Source organism: Enoplosus armatus, chromosome 5, assembly GCF_043641665.1.
Source record: "Enoplosus armatus isolate fEnoArm2 chromosome 5, fEnoArm2.hap1, whole genome shotgun sequence".
NCBI classification, from domain to species: Eukaryota; Metazoa; Chordata; class Actinopteri; order Centrarchiformes; family Enoplosidae; genus Enoplosus; species Enoplosus armatus.
Window position 1 is genome coordinate 4,464,397 of NC_092184.1, and position 26,758 is coordinate 4,491,154.

A 26,758-nucleotide genomic window follows, 5' to 3' on the forward strand; every position below is an offset into this window, starting at 1 on the left:
GATGGAGAAATTGAGTGTTTTTTTCCCACATTTTCCTGAAAGGTTTTTCAGATTTTCATCCTCCTGTGGGGTCAGCTCAGAGGGTTTTACCATTGATGTTGTAAGCTGTAAACACATTTCTGAAGTTTTGAGAGAAAAACTCTCTTGTGAGAACTGAGTTTGGAAGGTTTCATTTGGCTGATTGGTGATTGAACTACACAGAGACGAGCTTTCTATAAGTTCTCTTAGTGATGGTTTTAGTCTTTTGCTTTGTGCTATAAAATACTAAAACACACAGCTCTCTCAAATGATAAAGGTCTGATTTTACACATGAAGATCTGTTTGTTAGTCATGTCAAGTACTATTATGGATCCAGTGTTTAAGGAGCTTGACCCACGCTAGGGACTACAAGTCAGGATATTTTCAAATATATGGTTTGTTTGGTCCGGATGAGTTGGTAAACATTTTCCCAATGGTTCAGTTTGTTTTCACAAAGTTGAAACAGATAAATCCGCACAGCTGATAAAAATCCTTCTAACAGAAGCTACTTGGTATGCGGATATATCTGTTTCAACTTTTCTGGATATCTTTTTGATCCAGCACCCATCCTTTTTTGTCAAACAAATCATACCAAGCCAGAAAACAAGTCTGATTCAACAGACTAAATGATGCAGGTTTGAATACGGCCTCAGCCTCAGCTGTTTACTTTTTCATGCGTCTCTGACGAATCTCCCAACTTTGTGCAAGTGCACTTCTAAATAGCTGGCGTACCCCTTTATATAAAAAAAAAAAAAAAAAAAAAAAGAAGAAAAAGTTTGTTTTGGTGTGGACAGTTGGGGGGGGGGGGGGGGGGGGACTTGATCTAGGACATTATTACTGTAGGACAGTAGTCTGAGCGTTTTCACAGGACAGAGGACACTCATGAATATCAGCTGGCACTGCTTGCTTGTGCATCAAGGAGTGACGGCATGCAACAGGTTACCTGTACATTAAAAGTACCATAACCTGGATTTCGGTCAACAGAAACAATAGTCTTTCAGTGTCGGTTTTTAATGCTTGATGGATTTTTATTTTGGTTGTAGTGAATGATTGAGCTGACTTTATTGATTAATACAATGTAATGGTCCAGGAGCTGCCCTGATATAACAGAGTGCTGTTTCCTCTGCTGAGTTCAGTGTTTCTATAATGAGACTGTAGCTGCTGGAAACACCTGCAGGGACCTGATACTGTCAGGACTGTGTGTTGTCAGTTGAAATATTCCTGACAAATCTCTGTGGAGAGAGATCATTGATGAATCATCAACATATCCCAAATGTGTGTGCGTGTGTTAGAGTGTGTGTATGCCTTGATGTATTCTGTGGAGCTCTGACCCAAATAGCCTCTCCTCGTGGGACTCTCTGTGTCCACTGGAGCATTTAGCAGAGCAGGCTAGCCTGCAGTGTGTGATTGTGCGTATTTTTGTGTGAGGGTGTTGTGGCAAAACCAGTCATTAAAATGTCCCTCTTTGCCTCTCGGCTGTGTGTTCATACTCCAGGTTGTACTTACCCAAAAGTGTGTGTGTGGCTTTGTATTACTCAAGTTGTGGGGACATAAATCTGTGTGCGTGAGTGTGCGTGTGAGTGTGAGTGAGTGTGTGTGTGTGTGTGTGTGTGTGTGTGTGTGTGTGTGTGTGTGTGTGCGTGCGTGTCTTTTGACCAGGCAGAAAGTTGCTCTTTTCCTTCTCGCAACATTTAGTCGGCCTGAGTCAGTAGACACATACACTTAGGTTTACTCAGCATGGTGTTTGTAGATCTAACAGACAACCCAGTGAGCAAATGGAAACTCTTAGTTTGTTCTTTCTTTCTTTTTGCAGCTTGGACTCTAAGCTTCTAATAAAAAAAAGTAGAAATTGTCTTTCATATTGTTTTCTTGATACTTTAACTACAGACAATAAATACCAATAAATTGAATTTATAGCCTACTATTCATGCAATATTTAATATCTTCTGTTGTTTTTACCTGATTGTATGAAAAGCCTCTAAAACAGTTGTTCATGTTCAGTTGTTCAACAGTTGTTGACAGGCATTTCATTTCATGCTGAGCTGGAGAATTAATAAATAGGCAGGTTTATTTGTACAGCACCTTTCAGCAGAGAGGCAATTTAAAGTGCTTTACATAAGACATAAAAGACATTAAGACAAGATATAAACGAAACGCAGGACAATATAAAAAGACACCATTAAATAGGATTTTACGAGTATCAATTTCAACTGCTGAATGCTCGTCTGTGATTGGTTGGTTTTGCTGGCGCTCACTCAGCCTGCCTCTTCTGTGATTGGTGTGTTTTTGTGTAGGAGCGGCCGGCCGCAGCCTAGCTGAAGATGTCTGATAATGGGGAGGTCGAGGACAAGCCCCCAGCTCCGCCCATGAGGAACACCAGCACCATGATTGGCTCCAGCAACAAGGATCCCGCCCCCCTCAACCACGGCTCCAAGCCCCTCCCACCGAACCCGGAAGACAAGAAGAAGAAAGACCGTTCGATCCGATTCATCCTGACCGGAGGAGGCGATAAGAGTGAGTACTGAGATCACGGTGTGAACTATGGGATTGTTTTCTCTTTTTGTTTTGGAATATGTTTAATGAAAAGACTGGATAGGAAACTTGGGGGAAACAAAATCAGCAAAATATCCCATAATGATGATTGTGAGATAATAAACTATTGTATCTCTTCTTTGTAAAGTATTTCTGGTATATTTAACATCTAGCTAGGAGGAATAAAATGTAATTCAGCTACAAAATAACCTTGAAAATCCCTCATTTTAGTGGAAACTCGGATTGCTCACATTTTTGCATTTTGTAGCAGAAGAAACTGAAACTGAAACCAGAACCTGAACTAGTGAACTCAGAAATGATGCAGGAGTTTTCAATGTCGAACTCTGTGGGCCCCCCTCAGAGACCTCACTACCTTATGAATGTTTCCTCAGTGGTGTGGGTCTGTCCTGCCTCTGGAACTTGGTATGAGGCCTCGGTTGCCTTCAGATTCACCTTACTGAGCTCCTCCACCACTCTCCTCTCTCCTTCAAACGCATATAATACCCGTGTGAAACAATCCGGAGATTTACATCCTGACTCGCACCTCACAGTTTTGCTCTAATGGTACTGTATAGTTACTATATAACTGATACATTGTTTTATCTTTTTAGTGCATATTAGCACCAACTTGTTGCCTCCTGAGCCATGAATAATGTTCTGAATTGCACAGAAACCTACACAAAGTTTAAAATATCAATTGTTGCATTAACTGTGAGGTGAGGTAAGGTGAGCAAAAGACAAAAAACTGAAGTTTTAATAGCAGCGTTAGATCAACAACAAGTACAGGCACACATGTGAACCCGAATCAAGCAAACCATTTTAGGCCAGCCATCCAAATGCGTCATCTTCATCACATTTCAGAATCGCACCAGCTACAACCTCTCATTTTTAAAACGGCACTAGAATTCATAATTTCTCCAGGTTTTATTAAAAATCACACCAGTGGCTGAGAAATGGTCATGTTTTTATTATCAGACAGCTCGATCAATCGTCAGTAAACACTTTCAAACCTCCTCAGTGTGTCTGCTTCCACTTCTCACAGCCTTCCCTGTGTGTGTTAGAGCAGTCTGGCCTTATTGTACCAAAGCTGCGATCCGACTTGGCAGCAGTATTCAGCTCAGTGCTCCTTCTCGGAGGCTCTTTGAAGTCTGTTTAGGAAACCACTGTCTACGTCAACCATTATAAGTATAGGGAAGTGCAGAAATCCTGTGTGCTGGTAAGAAATGAGGAGCCTGTTAATATGGCTATGTTAACAGTGAAGGTGTGTTAACAGACACGCCTTTGTTAGCATGCTAAAGTCAAAGTTCAGTTGAGTCTAAAGCCAAGGATGACAGAGTAGCCTGATGAAAACTGAGGCCAGTCAATGTAGATCTGAGCCTGAGATGTCCTAAACTGGCCACCGTACTAGCAGTAGTATAACAAAGAAAAGAAAAGCAGAACATAGTAAAAATTGTAACTGTGAAGCAGGACGAAGATGAGGAAGCGAGGGCCTGGATGAAATGAGGTAAAAGATAAATATCGTAATTGTAGGTTAAAGTGTGACATCTGCTCCCAGCTTCCCAGTGTATCCAGTGTGTTTCATCTCGGCCTTATTGTGTCAGTGCTGGTGGTAGACAAACTCTCTTCCACAATGTCTAATAATAATGAACAAAATGTATTTCAAATGCACAACCAAAGCCCCTGTGTAAACGTACAATAGCCTAGAATCTAGATTTCTTGATTTCTTTAACTGATTACAACCAAAATTTCTTTAAATGGAAGATATTTTTATAACTGAACCAACGCCCAAAAATGGGCGTGTCTGTACTTTTCCAGTTTGCTTGATGCTCCATTTTTGTCTTTATATATTTTAAAATATTGAACAATCTAATGCACACCTGTAAGACAAGTGCATAGGAGAATAAAATCCAAATGAATGAAAACGCTGTGAAGACCTGAACACTGTCACATAGAGGCCTCTGACGGAAACAGAGCTTTAGTTTAAGGAATGCTCTGTAAGCTGCTGCTTTTCCATGTGCATTGTTGTTTTGGTCCAGTGTTACAGAGGTGATTGGACACTTAAAGGAGGAGGTTGATGTATCACACCAACACTTTAAGATCACAAACATGTCAGTATCACTGAATTACAGTTATTAATAGGGGAAACAAAATCTCAATGTACAATTATTTACGCTTAAGGAGCAGACCGCTACAGACAACAAAGTATGTACCACTGATAGCAGGCCTCTAGTCTGCTATCAGCAAAGTGTTTAATGAGTAGAATTCAAATTAAATTATCAGTCCACTCAGTCCACTGGTCCAGTTGGAAAAGCCAGAACAGTCAACAAAGCGTGCAGTGTTTCCAGCAGACATTATATACAAAATCATAATCATGTTTACAGTTATTGTTATTCTGCTCATGGAGACAGATGAGTTGGCCTTGTTGTGTCAGTACTGAGAGCAGGTACACTCACTCATAATCTCCTAATAACCACAGCCACAGATGTCATGTTGTAAGTAACCACAATCTGATTTCCGGCTGCACACAACGCAAGTCGTTTTCCAGACAACGGCGGGACACAGTAAAAGGAGTTGTTGTGTTGCTGAGGAGCTGGAGGTGTGCAACCTGTCGCCTGCTGCTCCTCCTCTGACAGCTCACTGGGGCTGCTCCTCACTCCTCCTTACTCCCTGACGTATTTCAAAATGATGTTAAAAATGTCTGGTTTTGTAGACGCACTTTGGATGAAGGATGGCTGTCAGTGCTAACCTTATTGACAAATATATTTGTGTTTTCTGTGACTGCTTCACAATAAAAGCTATTTGGTGTTTTGCCCGTTGAATGTTTTTGTTGTGAAGCAGCAGCAGTAGGACATGTGGGGTTAGCATTAGCAGTAACTTAATGCAGCTCTGAAAGGGCTGAAGGAGAGTGAACAGCAAACAACGAGGCTGATATCAGTGAGATTTGATTACAAACAGTAACACTGATTACAGAAATGCGTGTGAAGGTAGGCAATCTGTGAACTCTACAAAATAAAACAGTGCTGGAGTGTTAATTCACCCGTGTGTTGTTAGTCTGTTTTAGCGGACCTTCGATCTGTTTTACATGTCTCACATCACATGGCTGGCCTACTTTAGACAAAACATACATGCATGTACTCACACACAGTTTCTATTGTCGAATAAACAAATTTCAAACTATCGCTTTAAGTATTTAATTTGTATAATTTACTAGTGTACTTTGTTTTATACTCCAAGGTTTTTTTCTCAGTGTTTTTTGTTGTTATATTTGTTCTTGTTCTGCTTTTATGTTTTGGTGACCTAAAGTGACTGGTGCTATATTTCATTCTATCTGAAATCAAAGATTCTGTCTGTTCTTAGTTAAAACCACTGAATCTTCTGAGCAGCTCTTGACCAGGACGCCGACACCTCCTACCAGCTGCAGGGAAACTCGCTCTTTATTAAAACATTCTTCAGTCTGTTCTGGAGGAACAAACAAAAGACACCCATTTTTGTTGACAAACTACCTCACTGTACGCTTCCACGCGCAGGAACAGATTACCCATGATGCTTTGCGAGAAGCTGGTGGTCCTGTATCGTTGTTAGTCTTCCCAGGGGAATCTGCTGTCTGTGATTCTCAGTGGAGTTATGATTTTCACAGAGGATAAGCTTGCATGGTTTCCAACATATGGTGTCTCCTCTGTCGTGTTTTCTCTGATTCTATCTCCTTCTTTTTCATCACTTTGTCTGTATTTTTCTATCCATTTTCTTTCCATTCTCATTTTCCTCTTTCTCACTTCTATTTCCTTGAGCTTTCCCTCTCTGTCTGCCTCTGTATTTCTTCCTCTTTTCCTTCGTACTATTTCTCTCTGGATTTAAGACCTTACCAGGAATTTTAATGAACCTGGATCTCATTGTACCTTCTCTTCAAGGGCTTTTTTAATTTTTTTTTAAAGATGTTGCATTTAGGAGTTTCTGTGAGTGTCAGTTTAATTATTGCAGTTGTGCAACAAACATCTCAGCTACTTGTTGCAACCAAGTTAGGACTCTAAATGTTATGCTCTTTTCCACTCACAAACCTTTAATATAAAGGGTCATTAATTATTGGATAATCCTGTGTCCTTATGGCTGAAAACTAGAAGTATAATTAAAGTAGTATAGGTACAGTATAGTAGTAGTATAGTAGTATAAGAAGTATAATCTGGTTTGTAAACACCACATCATGTTTGTTACCTTGTTCACTTTTCTCTTCTTTGTTTTTTCTTTCAGCCTATAAGAAGAAGGAGCGTCCAGAGATTTCTCTGCCGTCTGATTTTGAACACACCATCCATGTCGGCTTTGATGCTGTTACTGGAGAGTTTACTGTAAGTGTGTGTGGTGTTGTGTGTCTGTTCCCTTGTGAGTAGTAACAGTCCTATATTTACTGAAAGCAACCGCAGTGTGCATCTGTGGTGTGTATTTGTGTGTCTGGTACGTTTACATCACTTTTTAATTGCTTACCAAAGGACCAATGTTCATTGTTGCATGCAAGTGTGTATGTGTGTGTTTCGTACACACACACTTGGCAAATGAACCTTTTTAAATAATCACATTAGACAAAGACGCCTTGTTTAGCTGACTCACTTGATCCGCCTGACCAAGCTCTTTTAGCTGGGAGTTAAACTGTGTGTGTGTGTGTGTGTGTGTGTGTGTGTGTGTGTGTGCGCTCACTGAACGACTCCTTCCTTTTCTGTAATCTGGGACATACTTCCTGCTTCTCACTTATACACACATCTATATGCACATACACATTTGTCATTTTTGCTCAAATCAATACAACATAAATATAATTCAGTGAGTAAACGACAGTCAAGCAGCGTGATGTTAAACCATCATTTCATCCATCGTTTAACATCACGGCAAGATGAGAACTGAGTAGAGTGGATGGATGGAGTGATGGAGCAGGAAGTGGAGGAGTGTATGTGATGGACTGACCCAGACAGCTGAGTAGAGAGAGAGCTGGGAAACATTGGAGATGTGACCCAGTTATGTGGGTATAAATATGACAAGACTGGCTTGTTAGGACTCCCGTGTGTGTGTGTACAGTATGTATGTATCTCTTCCTTACTACCAGATCTTGTTGTCGTATTGTCTTAAACTTATTGTTCATCATAAAGCGATGGAAATTTGTCTTTGACACGGCCCATAAATAAAAAAAATTAATTCAAGATGCACATGAAAAAAGAAATGTGATGTGTGTGTGTGTGTGTGTGTAGGGCATGCCGGAGCAGTGGGCCCGTCTCCTGCAGACGTCCAACATCACCAAGCTTGAGCAGAAGAAGAATCCGCAGGCCGTCCTCGATGTTTTAAAGTTCTACGACTCAAAAGAAACGGCCAACAGCCAGAAATACATGAGCTTCACAGGTACACACACACACACACACACACACACACACACACACACACACATCTTGCTTTTCCTTCTTGTTTTTTCTTAGAATTTCTCATCTTGTTTGTCCCTGCAGATAAAAATACAGATGCCTACAGCTCCTCCACCACAACGGTAAGATGTGTTCCGTCAACACACAGTCTCAACTGCTTCAGTGTCCTCTGTCCCTCCATAGAGACGGACCTGTGATGTAGGCTTCATTACATATTTCTGATGCAATGATCAGCTGCAACCATCAGCCGTACTGAGAGTGATCAGACTTCAGTGGAACAAGCTAATTATACAATAGTTTCCCAAATTACATTTAGTTGTCTGTATATCTACTGCCCAAGATGGGAACAGTCTCCCTTAAATCAATGCCATATCATAATTTCTGGAAGGAGGAAATACTTTGCTGTGAGGTGCTGGATATTTCTCTTGATTATCAGACTGAATTGCATTTGCGTTTCACTTGAGTCACTCAGCCTTACATCGTACATCGAGAGAGCTTTTGGATTTTTCTCAAAGGACAAACTAAAAATGCAAGATTAAGATTCAAACATCTTAAAACTGAATCAACTCTAAAAGTGACAGTAATCAAATGATTAAAGTGTGACTAAATTGAACAGGAAATCATATCTGGAGCCTAGCAGGGGAATCATTGTTGCTGATGTTCACAGAGTGCTTCAAATAACAAGCATCAGTACTTCATCAACATGATAATGTTGGACAGGGCTGCATTTTCGGAGAAGAGGCCTAAAGGCAAGTTTGAGGGTAAACAAAGTCGAGGGGAGACTATCTTGAAGGGGACTGGAGCCTGGCTGTAGTCTGTCAGGGTAACAAGAAATGACAGGATTAAGAGAGGAAGGAGGGAGAGCTGCAGAGTGAGAAGAAGATGAGGAGATTAAAAGAAGGAGTGGAGATGAGGTTTAATCTTCCGTTTGACAAGACAGACCGGAGAGCACGAAAGGAGATGCAGTGTCGGCGGGGAGCGAGAGTAACTGATGGGGTGAGAGGAGAATACATTTGAAGGAGAGCAGAGTGTTAGTGGACGAGGTTGAAGACATTGTGTTGAGGTGCAGGATTGTGTTTCCTCTGAAATTGCTTTGCGTATGTGGTGATTTAGGGTCGATGCTGATGTTCTGTGTGTGTCAGACCTCTAATTTGATTGTAGCACAACTTGGCTCTGAATCATTACTTATTATTTGGGTGATTTATTAGAATATGATTACTATTTATTAACACTAGGTCATGCTCTTCAAAGGAAAAAACGACAAATACTAGGTTATACATGATGAAGGGGTATGTTTTATATCAACGAATATGTATGACGAATTAAATGGGAGAGTATTAAATAATAATTTATTTGCAAAACACCCTGTTTTCATTTAGATATTAATATTAAGGGAGTCCATATATGTACTTATACAGTAGCTAGCTTCAAAGGACACAGGTCCAGGTTTATTGCTGGAAGACTTGTAACACACACACACACACACACACAGACACACAGCTCCAAACTCATTAGCTCTTATTGAAATAGATGAAGAAGCTTTGTTTTGCTGCAGCGTTGTCTGAAAGGTGCCTTTTAAACAAAACTATGAAGGTGAGAATAAAGAGGAGGGAGGAGGAAGCGATGATGATGCCACTACTTGAGATGCCCTCCTCTTCCTCTCTCTCTCGCTCTCTCTGCATTGTGAATCAGCATCTTTTCCTCCGTTCACCATTTCCCTGTCTCTGCAGCTTGGCCACCAGCCGAGCATTGGGCTGTCAGAGAGAGATAGAGCAGAGAAGAAGAGAGGGATGGAGAGGAGGATGTGTGACTAGTGGCATCAGAAGCCAGACATGACCAGAGCTTTCAGATGCCAACAGTGATGACGAGAGGAGGGCGAGAGAAGGGAGAGAAAAGAGGGTGGAAAGATAGAGAGGGAAGCGAGAAGGAAAGAAGAGCTTAAGACGGGAAGGAGAACTTCTCTGCATGATGAGATGATGAAGCAGTAGAGGAAGTGACAGTAACAGAAGGAAGCAATGATGGGTCTGGTATCGCTGTTGGCTCATGTGACAATGATGTCACTGAAGCTCCGCCCTCTCTCCCCCTGTGACACCACGCAGATCTCCAAGGCCGTGTCGGAGACGCCCGCCATAGCAACTGTATCCGAGGACGACGATGAAGACGAGGCCGAGCCCCCGCCGGTGATCGCCCCCCGACCAGAACACACCAAATCAGTAAGGACACACACGCTCTTTCTATTCTTGTGAAGACCCTCATTGATAAACTGCACCCACTAACCCCAACCTTACCTGAACCTGAACCTTAAAACGTCTTAACCTTCAAACAGGCCTTTGAAGTAGTGAGGACCGGCCAAAATGTCCTCACAATGCTAAAATGTCCTCACTATGGTGGTTTAGAACTGAAATTGGTCACAAAGATAGCAATACAAGCTCACACACACACACTACAACTACTGACGCTTAGTATGAGGCTGAGACATTTGTCCATCAAGGTAAACACACTCTCCTGTTTGAGGCTTTATATAATTGTTGTGGAACAACTACAACAAATGAAATTTTGTGTGCTCACTTGAAAAACTACTTAATATGTATATGCATTTTTAAAAATAGAAACAGCTTATAAGTCTTACAGAGAATTGTTTGTTTATATGAGTTAAAGTTGAGGTTATAAAATATAGAGAAGTTGAAGTGGCGGCTGAAGTTGAAACAGTTAAACATTTTTTTCCTCCTCAAAAGTGTCACTTGAAGTGAAACTAAGTCTAATGAAATGTGAAACGTGAGGTGCACAGGAAGGACAGGCAGGAAACAATGGTGCTAATACATTTTAATAATCAGTCGAAGAAAAGAAGAATGAAAGAAGGTTACAAACAAAATTAAAGCAGAAAGAAGAAATATTGGATAAAGGAAAGAGACAAAGAGAAAGAAAGATCTAAAGCCCCATTCGGACTGGATTCATTTTTCTAGGGAAGGATGAGTGATTTCAACATTACCTCCACTAGCCAGTGATTTTAATCCTGTCTGGAGCTTATATGCCCCTGATCCCAGTAATAATAACAGCCCCATTTACCTAGTTTTTTAGCTGAATTGCTTGTCCTCCTGTAATTTAAGAGACCATTTGCAGTTTAAAAATGTATCTTTAATGTTTTATCTATAGGGCTCCATTTACATACTATAATCAGCTCAGCTCAGTGTGACAACTGAAGAAGTAGAAACCCGACCGAGACCTTGCAAGCTCATCAAATGGGCTGGAATGTTCCAGGTGTCTTTGCTGATGACAAACAAACTACTTTTGATATGTTTTCTGGATATATTGATTTTCAATGGTAGAGAAGAATTATCTTGCATCATGTTTAACATTAGAAATATCACAAACATTCAATCAAACAGACATGAAAAGACTTAATATATTAGATAAAACATAGTACAGTGACACTGTGACCCTCACACACACACACACACACACACACACACACACACACACACGTACACACTGTGTCGTTCTCTATACCCACTGTGCACTAAACGGTCCCAGATGAGTCATTTACTGATGTCCAGGTAGCAGTCATTCATTAGATTTCTCACACCTATTAATCTTTAAATGGACCTGTCTCCTGCCTCACTTCAACTCTCTAATAAGACCACGAGGACCTGTGTGTGTGTGTCTGTGTGTGTCTGTGTGTGTCTGTGTGTGTGTGTGAGACGGTCACAAGGGAAGCAGAGGTTTTTCATTTAGAAACTGTTTTTCAAAAGCTCTCTGTTCTCTGCTCCGTCAAGTCAGGAGAACACACACACACACACACACACACACAGATTTACTAATCTGACTAGAGGCCTCACTCTCTGCATCCACAGTGAACTTTTTTCTTCATAGATATACACTCAGCTACTGCAGTCTAATACAACAGACTGCTGAGTGTAATTGAAATTGCAGCATTCAATTCTTATGAAAAGAAATAAATTAGACTTCAGTCATACGATTGAAAACAAAACAAACATGTTCAGGTTTGCTACAAAATATTATTTTCATCATTGATTAATCTGGTGTTTTATTTTTTTCTCATAACTGATTAATTGTTCTGTCTACAAAATGTCAGAAGATAGTGCAAAAATGTCAAAGGTGGCATCTTCAAAGGTCGTTTTGTCCAGAATCCAAAGATATTCAGTTTACCGTCATACGAGACAAAGAAAAGCTGCAAAGCTGCAACTGTTTATCAAAATAGTCCTCACATGAAAAACAATTACAAAACAAAAGAACAAATGTTATATTACTGTTATTTAACTTTTAAACTAATATTTATGATAAACTGTTGTATTACTGTTCCTGATCTTCTCGTCTTTATGTCCTTCATCCCTTCCACACACACAGACTCACTCAAAACACACACACACACACACACACACACACACACACACACACCCACACACACACACACACACACACACACACACACACACAGTTTCTCACTTTAGCAAACAACTTCACAAATTCTTTTTTATGTCCTCTCTCTCACTCACACACACACACACACACACACACACACACACACACACACACACACACACAGTTTCTCACATTAGCAAACAACTCCACAAATTCCTTTTTTATGTCCTCTCTCTCACACACACACACACACACACACACACACACACATTGTTGCTCCTCTGTCAGACAGGTTGGCGGTTGAGAGGCTGCTTCCATGGCGCCATTGCCGTTTCCACGGTGATGAGTCTAGTGCACCTGACTGGAGCTCCCACCATCACATACATACACACACGCACGCACGCACGCACAGACACACACACACACACACACACACACACACACACACACACACACACACACACACACAATCCGGTCTCTCTGTTGTTTTTTGTCTTTTCATCCCGACAGTCTGAAAGCGGAGCCGGACTCAAATGTCTCACAGCTCAGTTACAACACTTACTTTTACTTAATCTGCACTTAAACATCAGCGTTTTCATTACTTACTGAATGCTGACAGGCTGTTCTTACAGTTAGAGCTGCAATTGAATAATTAATTATATATTAAGATAAGAATATATATACATATGTATTTATGACTGATTGTCAAGCAATTAATCAATTAATATCTCAGGTTTTGATTTTTACACATTGTCTTAATTTCACATAGTGTAATTTGTTATTCCTTCAGATATACACTCGCTCAGTGATCGAGCCTCTCCCTCCTCCTCCGACCAAAGATGCTGCGACCTCCCCCATCTCCCCACCGACGGCCGCAGCCGCAGCCATCACCCCCGCCCCCCCTGCAGAAGGAGCTCCCAGCAGCCCTCCCAGTGCAAGCCCAGCCCCTGGGCCTTCTGTCCCCCGCCCCCAAGACAAAACCAGGAAGAAGAAGATGTCGGACGAGGAGATCCTGGAGAAACTACGTAAGGCTCATTCGTACACTCAAATGCACACGCAAACATGAAAAACGAAACGAAAAGCTGACCATGTTCCTTTAACACACTCCAGATGATCTTTATATAGATAGGCTTTGTTGTTTTAATATCATTTATATTCTATATTGTACATATTTATATCACAGAAGTGATTGTTGAAGTCATTTGCCCTTCATAAAATCAATAGATTATATTACATACACGCACTGGCTAAACTGAGCAACAACCACACTATATGGCCGAAAGTATGCGGACACATCTTTGTGGACTCTGGGCAACAGTTTGTGTTAATCTCTTTCCTGTTTCAACATGACATCGTCCTCATGCACAAAGCCAGCTCCATAAAGAAATTGTTGTCCCAGCTTCGACTAGTCTGCACAGAGCCCTGACCTCAACCCCATGCAACACCTTTTGGATGAACTGGAACACTGACTGTGAGCCAGACCTGATCACCCAACATCACCGTTGGACCTCACTAGTGCTCTTGTGTCTGAATGGGAGCAAATCCCTGCAGCCAGGTTCAGAAATCTGGTGCAAAGCCTGATACCAGAAGAGATAAATGTGCAACTGTTGCATATGGATGTAATGTTTGGGTGTCCACATATTTTTGGCCATATAGTGTATGTAATGATGCATGAAACATACATACAGATTCATTCATAACAATGCGTGGTCAGCAGTGAGAATGAATGTGATGATGATCATCCATACTGGGGAATTAGTTAGCACCAGTTACCTTTTAGTTTCAGAGAACAATTCAGTGAGAGGCCGTGAAACTCCTTTTGTGAAACTATGCATGTGCTAAAAAAAAAAGGGGAAAGTGCTGTTCGGATTTTATTTATAGAAATAATATCTGCAAGTCCTCTCTGGAAAAAATCTGTGAAAGATCAGCAGAAGAGAAGCAGCGGCTCCACCTGGTTAAAGGTTAAACTGCCCTCTATAAGACTGAAGTCAATCAGTCCAAGATGCTCCACTGATTTGAAAGCCTTTCTGAGGACATGGGGAGATTACAATCAATGAGCTGCGACCACTTAGGAATCCATCAGGGTCGTTATGAAAGTGGTTTTAATCTTACAGGGTATTTTGTATTAATAAGACGGAGCCTTTTATTTTCTTTTAAAAGACGTCCTTTTCTTTAGCAAAGTGACGCACAAGTCTTAATTTCACAGGCCTAATGTTTATATATTGATATTATATAATATTGTATATCCTGTGATTTGTAATTATTTTGTCTATAAATAGAAATCGTTATCCCATGTACGTACTCTGTGAAGTGGAAATTCAGATGCCATTTTTACCTGCTGTAGTTCAGTGAGGACAGAGTCTCCGGGTGCTAATTTTAGTCTCATTTACACTCTTATTTTTGACAGGCTGTTTCATCACATTCTCTTTATATGCACACACAGTTTCTCTCACAGAGCAGTGTTAGTTTATTTTAGGCTTAAGTCAGGTCGTGGTGATTTCAATAGGTTCAGAAGTATTTTATTAATATTTTATTATATTTTTTAAGTACAACATTGTTCATAGTTGGCCGTGTATTTTACACGCCCATTATTACTTTAGGCTTCCATTTGATGAAAATAATGGTGATAATAATTATAGCCCACACAGGTCTATAGTGTGGTGTGTTTGCGAATGTTTGTGAGGCGCTATGAAAGACGTTACATAACTTTATCACTTCCCACTAACAAAAGAAGCTGCCTGCAGTGTCTCACTGTGTTCAAATGATCCTGTTAAAAAGTTTGTTTTAGTGAAGCGTTAATTGTGAGTGGCCTGACAGCTGCCCAGACCACTCAATGACAGAGCTGTGTTGACTTACACTGCCACAGCTAACAGATGCTAACAGGAAGGTGGATTTGTTTTCTCCACAAATATAAAAGTATTTGAATTGTCCTCAGTGGTTTGTTGCACAGACCTCCAGAAACCCACATCCCTTCTTCTTAAATCTTTCATCCACTAACTGTAGCAGTTAACATGAGCCAGTGTGAATATTTATAAGTCAAAGTTACACACACAGAGGTTTTGTGTTTGAAAGTAACCCTAACCCTTTTTGCCTTGATTTAATGCTTTCAGATCACCCGGGTAATACTCCTTATTTCAAATCATAATGAAGTAAAAACATTTATTGGTATGAAGTTGGACCGAATACAGAAAGCAGATGGGCATGAACACTAAAGAACTAAATTAAGTTAAACTGTGTTTTGTAGTCATCCAACGTGTCTTATAATGAAAGTATATATATATATATATATATATATATATATATATATATATATTAATACGTATGCTGTGAGGTTACATACAGAGCTGTAGTCTGTTATTGTACAAAATACATTTTACACTCTTTCTCCTGATGATGTTTAAAACAATGTAAAGTATGTGTAGTTTTAAACCATGCAACACATTTCACAACAACTCTATATTTAAACGTTAAGAGCGCAGTGATATCCAAATTTGTATTTCTAAAAGAAACCACAAAGAACTTTCATTTTGTGTTGTGATTTTGGCGGCCCCTGTGGACTAAAGGGGTAGTGTTTCACTGCCTTGTGTTTTGGCTTTGGAAGCGAGTGAAAGAAAGAAGCAACACAACCCTTGCGTTAGATTCTGCATGTCTACTTTACAACAGCAAAAATGCAATATCCAATCAATGTGAACGTAGAAATTAGTTGTTAATCAATATATATCAACAATCAATCAATATATCAAAAAGAAAAAAAAGATTTCTTAAGGCACTTTGTATGAGACACACAAGGACATGAGGGAGACATATATATATATACAATCAATCAAAATATATATACATACGCGTCTTGGAGGAAATGGGCCAGTTCAGGATCAGTTTTGAATCCTTTCAAATCTGTAACCCTCTCCATCTGTTGAATGAGCGACCGAGGTTGACTATCATGTTTGCGCCTGCCCCCAGTATCAGCCATAACCACAAAATAAAAAACTTGTATAAATAAGTCAATGATGACACATTACATCCATATTTTAAAACCAAACCCTCGACTAAAAAACTTTTTGTAGAAGAAATATCTACATAAATAAATCTTGAGACCCTTCAGATTTATCTTGTGACTTTTATTTTCCAAAACTGTTTTCCAAATCCTGTATTTTTAACTCAAATCAAGTAATCATTAATTCCCCATAATTAAAGCGTGATATTGTATTTTTAAACCTATGGTGTGTATAGTTTAAAAATCATGCCCCAGCTCTTCAGAATTAAAGCACATATTTAAAAAACATCCTCCCCATATTGAAATGTGTTGTTGTGTTTCTGTAACTGGTGAATAAAAGCCTGTATATTTTTTAAACCATGCCCCACGCCTGTCCAGATGTGCTCAGATCTCCCTCTGCTGGTAAGACCAGGATACTGCCTGTCTGTCTGTCTGTCTCTCTGATTGACAGACCTGATATCCACTGTCCCTGCCCCCACTGTCCAATCCTCACGTCTGATTGGTCGTCCTCTCTCTTTCCATCATCCAGTCTCCTGCGGTTACAGAGTGATTTCAAGTTTTGTCCTCTAATCACTTTCCTACTGTGGACTCTGATTACTGAACTGCAGACAGAGCTTTCTTTCTTTCTTTCTTTCTTTCTTTCTTTCTTTCTTTCTTTCTTTCTTTCTGTAGGTCTTTCGGTCTTTCTTTCTTTCTTTCATCCGTTCTTTCTTGATTCCTTCCCTCCATCATGTCTTTCTTTCTGTTCAGTCTTACTGTCCCAGCTATCTGTCAGTTTTTGGTTTTTTTTTTCTCATCTTTATCTTTTTCCTCACTGAATTGACTATTGTTTTTAAACATTTTCATGACTTCCTTTACACCTTCCATGTAGTTTTTTTTCCAACCTGTTTAGTTTTTGTCTCATCCTCGTTTCTTCTCTCCATCTTCTTATCTCTCTGTTGTTCCTCTCTTCTGTCTGCTCTTTCTCCCAGTCAGCATGCTGCATTGACCTGAGTGTGATGAACATAGAGTAGAATTTGGATGGATAGAAAGACACCTGACTATTCTATCCATTCAAATTCAGTGGTACTGTAAAATCTACTTAATGAATACCATTCGGCTGTGGATTATAGGGCCTGGTGTTCTTTTTCTTTCTCTCTTGCAGATCCGTATACGATGCTGTTTGTTTTCATCAATCATTAAGTGTGTTTTTGCTTCTTTTTCTTCTCTTTCTTTAACTCAGGGACGATCGTAAGTGTGGGAGACCCCAAGAAGAAATACACGCGCTTTGAGAAGATCGGACAGGGGTAAGTCATAAATCTACTGTGGCTGAGTTGACATGTTAAGTCTCCTGTGATTGGTTCACACAATCAACATGAATGTGCATTATTTAAGTGTTGCATCACATTACGTACGTACAATCTGGGGATTTCTTTTGTTCACACTAGCAAAGACAGAATTCAGGGAATCTCTCAAATAACATTTCTGAAATATTGACTCCAGACTCTTCTCGACATAAAAAGTGAAACCGCATGTGTGAAAACAACTGATGTCTGTGCAGGTCAGGCCTCCATGCATCACTGTCAAGTGTTTGTTTCATCCTACAAACAAAACATTAATATTCTACAATTCTGCTAAACCCACAAGTACATTTGCTTGTTTTTCACTGTTCACTCAAGTCTTTTAGATCAACGTCTAAAACAGTTCTTCTAGTCTATCAATGCTTAGCACAAGTAATTTAAGTTAATATTTATATATATTTTATGTTGCAAAAAAAAAACCCTGACGAGTTTCTATTTGTTTGAAACTGAATTGTAGAATTGTAGAGTTTCTATATATAACTACTGCTTGTGTAACGTGGGGCATCGTCCATATATGCAGAGTGCTCAATGAACCACTAACCCAAACTTAATCTAAAATTTCAGACAGGTACAGATTCAAAAGGATTTAGATGTACGAGGAGAGAAAGTAATATGAGACTTTGACTTTAGTGATTTGTTATTAATATAACAAAGATTAGTTTAAATCAGTGGGAACAGAGGGGGGGGGGGGTGTCACATAAAAATCCTTTAGGTAAAGAAAGCCCTGAAAGGCATCTTGTAATTGGTTGGATGCTCACACAGTCTCCTGGTTGTTTGAATACTTCTGACCAGGCTGGTGTGCTTCATTATTTTGTGAGAACGTTTTTGCTGCCACTTGAGGGTGTGAAACCTGCAAATATTCGTGCTGTTACCTTTCAGGGCGTCTGGGACGGTGTACACAGCTATAGACATCGCTACAGGACAGGAGGTCAGTTTCCATCGTCATCCATTTTTTTCACATTTTTCATCATCTTCCTACATCCCCCTGTTCTCTATCCTTCTTCAGCTTATAGCTAGCGGCACCCCTTGGTTACAAAGAGAACACTATGTTGGTAAAACTAGAGGATAATGGTTAATAACAAGAAAAGAGTCTGCTGCCATGCTAGCAGCTCTGTGAGGCTGTACTTACAGACATTCACGTCCTGTAATTTCATGGCAACAAAGAAAGTGGACCGGCCAACAGACAGACCGGCATCTCCAGAGCTTTGCTGCTAAAATGGCAAAAAAAATCCCACAAAAGGATACAGTTTTTGTAAAGACTAAAATTCAAAGATTCTTCTTAACATCCATGATGAATTTACCAACCCAGGAAAGCACTAATGTCTGTTTTTTTACTCAAACTTAAGGATCCCACACAGAAACACACACGTTATATTAACGTACACCACCCTGTCCCCCCTGCATTACATTAATGGACGCACCCCCTACTGGTCAATACTGGACACTTAACATGTACACTTTATTTTGGTCTCTGCACTGTTTGTTATTTATCTTATGTTATTCTTTTACCTTTATATTTTTACATGCTTATTGTCTGTCAGATTATATGTTATATGTTAAAAAAAAATTGTAGCACCATCAGACCACGGCAAATTCCTTGTAATGTATGTTACTTGGCAATAAATAGTTTCTGATTCTGATCTGATTCTGATTCTGATTCTGAAGTCAGTACCTGGACAATGAAGATGACTCTATAGAGACAAAACGTTCAGCCAGTTTAAATGTTAGCTGAAAGGCCTGAGTCTGTTCTGTTTAAAGTATGTCAGTGAAACCATGATGCTGAAGTGAGTTCAAATTAAGTAAAGGGTTTAAATTGCAAATTTATGGAGAAATTAAGTTCAAACTAAATACCTTTTTATTTAAAGTTAGCAGGGGTTAGTGAAGACACTAGATGTTAAAGGCTCAACAGGAAGTTTAAAGGAAACGTAGGTTCATCCAGAGTGTCAGCCTTTAATCAGGTAAAATAAAGCGAAGAAGAAGAGAAGAGACTTTAAAGGAAGAGAAAGGTACGTTCAGATGGAGTTTGCACAGTAGCACAATAGCTGTGACTTCCAGGTTAATTTTAAAGGAGCTCAGCTCGTCTGTCATGCTAATCCTCCTCAGTTTCACTTTCTGAGGATTAGTCTGTCTCGTTTTTAATGTCTATCAGGCTGCGCTGTCTAACAACCTTTTACTGCCTTTAGATTTAGACATTTCTCCCTCTTTAGTGTTTAGTTTCTTACTATTTTCCATTTCATCCTCTTTTCTTCTTTTATTCCCCGTCACATGATCTTTTTCTTTTAATAAACCTGTCCGTCTGTCTTTTATTGTACTCCTCCTCACGTTCTCCAACCTCTCTGCTCTCAGTTTGTCTTTTCATTTCCGTGTGATTTACTGACATGAATATGAGTCCTAACTGCAGTGAAAAGTCAAAGATTTGTATTATTGTATTTCTCAGGTTGCCATCAAACAGATGAACCTGCAGCAGCAGCCGAAGAAGGAACTGATCATCAATGAGATTCTGGTGATGAGGGAAAATAAGAACCCAAACATAGTCAACTACCTGGACAGGTTAGACACAACATCCCGCTCCATCGCTCCACAGCGTCTCCTTTAAATTCATTCACTATTTATCGGCTTTTATTTATTGATATGTAGGTGAGAAAACAGAAGATGACATTAGAATGAAACCCTTTTTCCCCTCCAAATTAATGTAATGTATAGCTGCTTTCTTGGCTTCGGTGTCAGTGTGTGTACGTAAAAGAAAACATCACATGTAAACAATGCACGTTTCTGTATTCTTGGTTGATTTGGCGACACCTGCAGTTCCTGGTGGTAACAGCTAGTGATGTTTAAAACTACAGCAACCATTAATCGACATTTTCATGACTGTTTATAACCACGTCATAGTGTTTTGGTGACCTAAAAACTGTTTTCAACCAATAAGTTGGAACGTCATGTTTTCACTTCTGTTGTTTTACTCAGTATATTGTATTAAGAAAATATTTATCAATACACAGGAATACACAGGCAAGGAACAAATTAATGGATGGATGGATAGATAGATAGATGGATGATAGATCCTGTAGCAGTCCTGCTGGCTGCTGAACAGCGCTATCAGCAGACAAACCTTTGTGGAGGCTGCTTTGAAAGTTGGAGGATTATATTTAGTTTTGGCAGGCTCACACTCGGCTGAGATCCTTCTGTTGCTGTTCTGACAAAAAAATATTGAATACAGCAGATAAAAACACAATCTGCTGTAAAATAAGGCAAATGTGAAGTTCCCCAACCCTTCCCTGGAAACCTGGAAAAGACCTCTGTGACGTTCCAGATGTTTCAGGAGCTGTGGAAACACCACTGAGCTGTGAAGACTGAGCCGTAATGAGGTTATTCAGTTCAGTGTTGCTGTCACCATGCCAACCCACTGGACATGTAGGAGGGTGTCTGGTTGCCATAGTTACCCGTTTGTCTTGAGAGACATTGAGAAGCACATGCAAGACTGGTGTTAATGCTGTCATCCCCATGGAAACAGCATTTCACTGTCGCTGATTTACTGTGTGTGTGTATGTGTGTGCGTGTTTTGTATCTGTTTATTTATTACATATTAGGTTCATTAGTCCAGAGTTAACTGGGAATTAAATGTCAGTTGGTACATGAAAGGATTGAAGAATAAAAACAGCCAGCAAAGGGTATTTTTCAGGTTTTCAGCCAATATATTTTACCAATGGTACCTCTACTACTACTAATAATAAACTTTGTTTAGAAAAGTCCTCTATAGATAAGGTTTACAACGTGTTTTTCAACATAAAATCAATAGCAATGTCAAGCTATATTAGAAGCAAAATTACAAAGTGTTTTACAGCATAAAGCCAAGAACAGTCAACGCCTGAACCAACAAAAAAAACACAAACCAAAACAAGAATACAAAAACGAAAAGGACATAAGACTGAATCAAATAAACTAAAATCAGAGTAAACTATACGATAAAAGTGTGACTTGACAAGTGATGTAAAGAGGAATCAGACTCAAATAAACGAATCCTCTCAGGCTGATTGTTCCAAATCTTCGGGGCTGACCAGTAAAACTGACTCAACTGTAGAAGAGAATAATTATATTAGAAAATCTGAGGACAAATTCAAAAATAGAAACATTACAATAGCAGAAATATTTTGGAACTTTCTGACCTCTTGAACCTAAATTTCCCTCCATTGAATTTCGAGCACAGCAGCTGTTTAAAATATCTTTAGAAGTTGAATATAGCGAGTCCCCTCTGTTTCTGGAACACATCCTACCTTTCTTAATGTCTGAGTTCGTTAAAACACAAGTCATATGGTTAATATAAATACCTGCATGTATTGATGTTTTCCCTAGTTACCTGGTGGGTGACGAGCTGTGGGTGGTGATGGAGTACCTGGCCGGAGGTTCGTTGACTGACGTCGTCACGGAAACCTGCATGGATGAAGCCCAGATAGCTGCTGTGTGCAGAGAGGTAAGGGACGTGAGACCCCACAAATGATGACGGCCCCTTTCTAATATTGAATATTATCCCTGAGCTTAAAGACTATTTGAAGGGTGTTAATAGAAGACAATAGGATACAATAAAACATTCTGTGGAGTTTGACGCTGAAACTATTCTCATCAGGATGGTGAAAGACTACAAGTTGATTACAATTATTATAGTTTGATTAATGATAAATCATCTGTCTCTCTCTCTGTCTGTCTGTCTGTCCCCCCAGTGTCTCCAGGCGTTGGAGTTCCTCCACTCGAACCAGGTCATCCATCGAGACATCAAGAGCGACAACATCCTGCTGGGCATGGACGGCTCCGTCAAACTCAGTCAGTCAACAGCTGACATTTTGTCATTTCATCCTTTCAGTTATTCATTCAGTGGATTTATCACTTTTTGATTTATACTGCTGTATGGCTTCTTGCTTTGTAGTTGTATCAACAGCACAACGCTGAGGATTGTTGTTGTAGTTGCTTGTTGTGACCAATGGGGGGGGCGCTCTGATTCACTCTGTACACCACTGTGGACAGAGTGACCGTAGAGGAAATGTTTACATCTGTCAAGCATCTACACTTCAACCATGTGCCAGTGTTTGTTCAGCGTTGTTCAGTGGGGGAGAAAACATTTTACGTGGGTGTTCGGTGTTGAACGACTGAAGATGTAATTGATAGGTTATCCGCACAATCACCTGCTTCATTTATGGCTGAGTGAAAGTACTAGTCTTGTTGCCTCATAAACAATGATCAGTTATTAGCGCTTCATTTCTGTTAGACTGCCACCTATTTGTGTTTAAGATCATTGATAGTAGATACGTAGGATTTGCCTGAGCTTCTCTGTAGTTCATGTCAACCTTTTATATTGGTATCTACAGTAGATTTCTGAAACTTCATGTAAAGGTTTGATGCAAACAATAACAGGAAAAACTTTAGCTTTTGTCAGGGGGCCAATTATTTCTGGTGGAGGGCCAGTTTTTCTATATTTAACTCTGTGTGGTCATTAATGCGCTGAAAAGTGAGCAGCCTTGTAAATAGATCACAGATTTTTACAGATTGATGATGTTGCTTGATTTACTTCTGTTCATCTGAAGAGAGAATTTCAAACGTTGTGAATACTTGGACTCATTTTGTCCTCTCTCCTCCTTCCAGCTGACTTTGGGTTCTGCGCCCAGATCACTCCGGAGCAGAGTAAACGCAGCACCATGGTCGGGACTCCGTACTGGATGGCTCCAGAGGTCGTGACCCGTAAAGCCTACGGCCCCAAAGTGGACATATGGTCCCTGGGCATCATGGCCATAGAGATGGTGGAGGGGGAGCCGCCGTACCTGAATGAAAATCCACTCAGGGTGAGACTGTAGGCCAAATGAGGGAGAGACACTTACTCTTTTGAACTTGATGTGAGGAGCTATAAAAGCTGATCAGCACAGCAAAAAGAATTGCTATTTTTTCTTATTTAATGTAAAAATAGTTTGACAGTAAATACAAACACAAGTGCATTTGTTAAATATTGTATTGACCCGAATCATTTTTTTGGTTTTATTTTTGAGGATCGGACAATTATGTATTCACAAAATCTGATTTTTAATGGAGAAAGTACAGCTGTAGCACCAGAACCTACAGAGAGTGCTGCATTATGGGTTCTCTGTAGCCTAATGTTGCTACACGGTTCTTTATTCTGCCATCTCTTTCTTGTAGCTTAAATCGATTGGACTTTCCCAACAGATCAAGTCTGAAAGTGTTTGTGATCTCTAAAAAGTATTTTCCACAAACAAATGGGAGTCTTATTATGAGGCTTGTGATATATTCGGGTCAGTATGGTACATATTATTATAGCAGTGTTTCTCTCTTAACGTCCACAGTACATTAAGTTGTAAGCACTGCTCATGGCTGCCTCAGTGTCATTTTTAAAACCACCACTGGATGGCACAAAAGTAAAGGACTTCTACACATAGTGGTTTTAAGCATGTGTTAGCACACTTACATGTGCACCATGGGAGGTAGACTATGTTGCTTGTGTATGTTGCCTAGGCGCTGTATCTCATAGCAACTAACGGGACGCCGGAGCTGCAGAACCCGGAGAAACTGTCGACTACATTCAGAGACTTCCTGAACCGATGTCTGGAGATGGACGTGGAGAAGAGAGGGTCAGCTAAAGAGCTACTGCAGGTACAGCAGCTGTGTGTGTGTGTGTGTGTGTGTGTGTGTGTGTGTGTGTGTGTGTGTGTGTGTGTGTGTGTGTGTGTGTGTGTGTGTGTGTGTGTGTGTGTGTGTGTGTGGTATTCTCATCTCCATACACATAATATATAACAAAATCAGAAGAGGGTGAAACTGACAGGGAGGTGAATCCAGAAAGAAATTGGGAAGTTCTTTAAATCTCTTTATTGAATTTTTCAAGTTATAGAAATTATTATTCAAATATACAATGAAGAAAACTATGAATATCATACACAGAATATTTCTACCTTTATTTATCTGGGAAATAACACACTTGGTCCATGCGTTTTCTTCACCTGTTTATTCATTTTAGCTGGATATTATGTATATCCTCTTTTAATCTTGTTTATGTTGTTTGTATTTATTGATGTAACAGTGTTTTCTCTTGGAAACGAGATTTTAATTATTAAGAAGACATTCACCTAAAAGAAAACATTAAAACAGATTAGCAGGCAAAATAATTGATATAATAATAATAATAATAATAATGACAATGGCAACATGAATTACTCAGAAGTACACATAAATAATATGCCAAGCTTCCTCACCAAACAGCAGCTAATAAAACAAAAGTCAAGTTATTCACTTCAAGAGAAATAACATTCTCATTTTAAACGACACCTTCTACCTTCTTGGCTGGGTTTTTAATAATACTCTGTACATACAGTACAGTATCTATCTAATACTGTAGTATAAAAATGCTCCTTTGAAAATAAAAGTCCTGCATAGCTAAGTAATATTAGCTAAATGTCCCCTTTAATTGTAATAGCAGTGTTTCTTTTGAGGTGCAGCTGCCCGCTCACAGACGGACAGACGGTTGTGTAGGAGTAGAGACAGGGAGGTGGAGGTGTAACTGAGCAGCAAAACGTGTTGTGTAACTGTTCGATGACTCAGAGCTCTGAGGTGAAACTGGGACTTTATAATGTTTCAGAAGGAGGTCTGTTAAACATGTAATTCAATTTAATGGCCCCTTTGTATGCGAGAGTAGAGAGTCCTTGTTCCCTAAGGTAACTGTTAAAAGGTTGATTCAGTTGTGTGTGTGTGTGTGTGTGTGTGTGTGTGAGCGAGCATTAAAAAAGAGGTCTTATCCGGGATTACTTAGGCCTGCGCATACTAAAAAGTTTTGATTCAGGCCTGTGTGTTATTAACAGAGTCTAGCGTAGCTGCATTAAAGGGGAGATCCACTGCTTTAAACCAGTTGTATCACGACTGAGTTCCACTATGTGATGAACTGCAGAGGGGACATAAACATACAGGAGAGAGGAGCAACAGTGATTGAAGGAAAGATACAGAGATACAATAATTATATTATAAAGGCATTCATATTAATAAATATGTATTTACACACTCGCATATATATACACACTCGTTTTAAAATCAACCTGTTTTTGTACAGTGAACTGAAATGTTTCTCTCTTTCTCTCCCTTTTCTCCTCCCTCCCTCTCCCACTCTTCCTTTCCTTCCCTTCCTCCTCCTCCCCGTTTCTCTCCCTCCTCCTCTTCCTTTCCCACCCTCTCATCTCCTCCCTGGACCTCTCCTCTCCCCTCTCTTCCTCTCTCAGCATCAGTTTCTGAAGATGGCGAAGCCTCTCTCCAGTCTGACCCCTCTCATTGTGGCTGCCAAGGAGGCTGCCAAGAACAACCGCTAGCTAGCTTTGCACTCACTATTCTCTCTGTACATCTCTCTCTCTCTCTCTCTCTCTCTCTCTCTCTCTCTCTCTCTCTCTCTCTCTCTCTCTGTGTACCATCCCTCCATCCTCTTCTTTCTTCTCTTCTTATTTTTTGCTTCAAACAGTCTCTCTCTCCCTTTTTCTTTTTTTCTTTTATAGCCTACACCGACTGCTCCCTCACTCCTTGACCTTTGACCCCAAGTTTGACCTCCCTAACCCCCCCCCCCCATCCCCCCCACCCTCACAGGGAGAAAGAAGGGTTTCTTCCTGTAACTTCTTACTTCTTTTTTGGCACTCCATTGGACTCGGACAGGAAGCCGGGGGCTGACTGAATGATCATTGGCCAAGCTGTGATCAAGTGATGTCATCGCTGACATCACTTCAGCCAGTACGAACAACCCAATATGAGAGAGAAAGTGTTTCAACAGAGCCCAAAGACTCATGGGAGGTTTTTTTTTTTTATCAATGTTTGTTTAGTTTTTTTTCTACCTTGTCTGTAAAAGCCCCGGACCACAACAGCCAACCAGCACCCTCTGCTGCAGACTGTGTGTGAGTGTGTGTTTGTGCGAGCAAGTGTGCGTGCGTGCATGTGTGTGTGTATCTGTGTGTGTGTGTGTGTTAGCTAAGGTCCTAGCTTCCTGTCATGCATCTATGGGTTTTTTAGTCGGACATATTTCATTTTTCAAAGTGCATTTGTTGGTTTTCATTTTATCACTGTTTTTTTTTAATCAA

The 26,758-nt window shown here is 40.0% G+C and overlaps 1 protein-coding gene across 4 annotated transcripts in view; it reads left to right on the forward strand.

Moving 5' to 3' along the window:
• pak1 (p21 protein (Cdc42/Rac)-activated kinase 1) overlaps positions 1-26,005 on the forward strand; it is a 59,221-nt gene extending 33,216 nt beyond the window's left edge. The window contains exons 1-15 of one of the 4 annotated variants that reach the window (XM_070905223.1): positions 2,340-2,532; positions 6,796-6,890; positions 7,782-7,929; positions 8,031-8,068; positions 10,046-10,159; positions 13,117-13,351; positions 16,699-16,722; positions 17,543-17,606; positions 18,540-18,588; positions 20,098-20,210; positions 22,011-22,128; positions 22,376-22,475; positions 23,292-23,488; positions 24,171-24,308; positions 25,919-26,005. In XM_070905223.1, coding sequence (XP_070761324.1) covers positions 2,340-2,532; positions 6,796-6,890; positions 7,782-7,929; positions 8,031-8,068; positions 10,046-10,159; positions 13,117-13,351; positions 16,699-16,722; positions 17,543-17,606; positions 18,540-18,588; positions 20,098-20,210; positions 22,011-22,128; positions 22,376-22,475; positions 23,292-23,488; positions 24,171-24,308; positions 25,919-26,005 — 1,713 coding nt within the window. Of the gene's footprint in view, positions 1-2,312; positions 2,533-6,795; positions 6,906-7,781; positions 7,930-8,030; positions 8,069-10,045; positions 10,160-13,116; positions 13,352-16,698; positions 16,723-17,542; positions 17,607-18,539; positions 18,589-20,097; positions 20,211-22,010; positions 22,129-22,375; positions 22,476-23,291; positions 23,489-24,170; positions 24,309-25,918 lie in introns of those variants that run through there. The other 3 variants (XM_070905226.1, XM_070905224.1, XM_070905225.1) reach the window with 3 other exon arrangements.
• Positions 26,006-26,758: the final 753 nt, after the last annotated feature.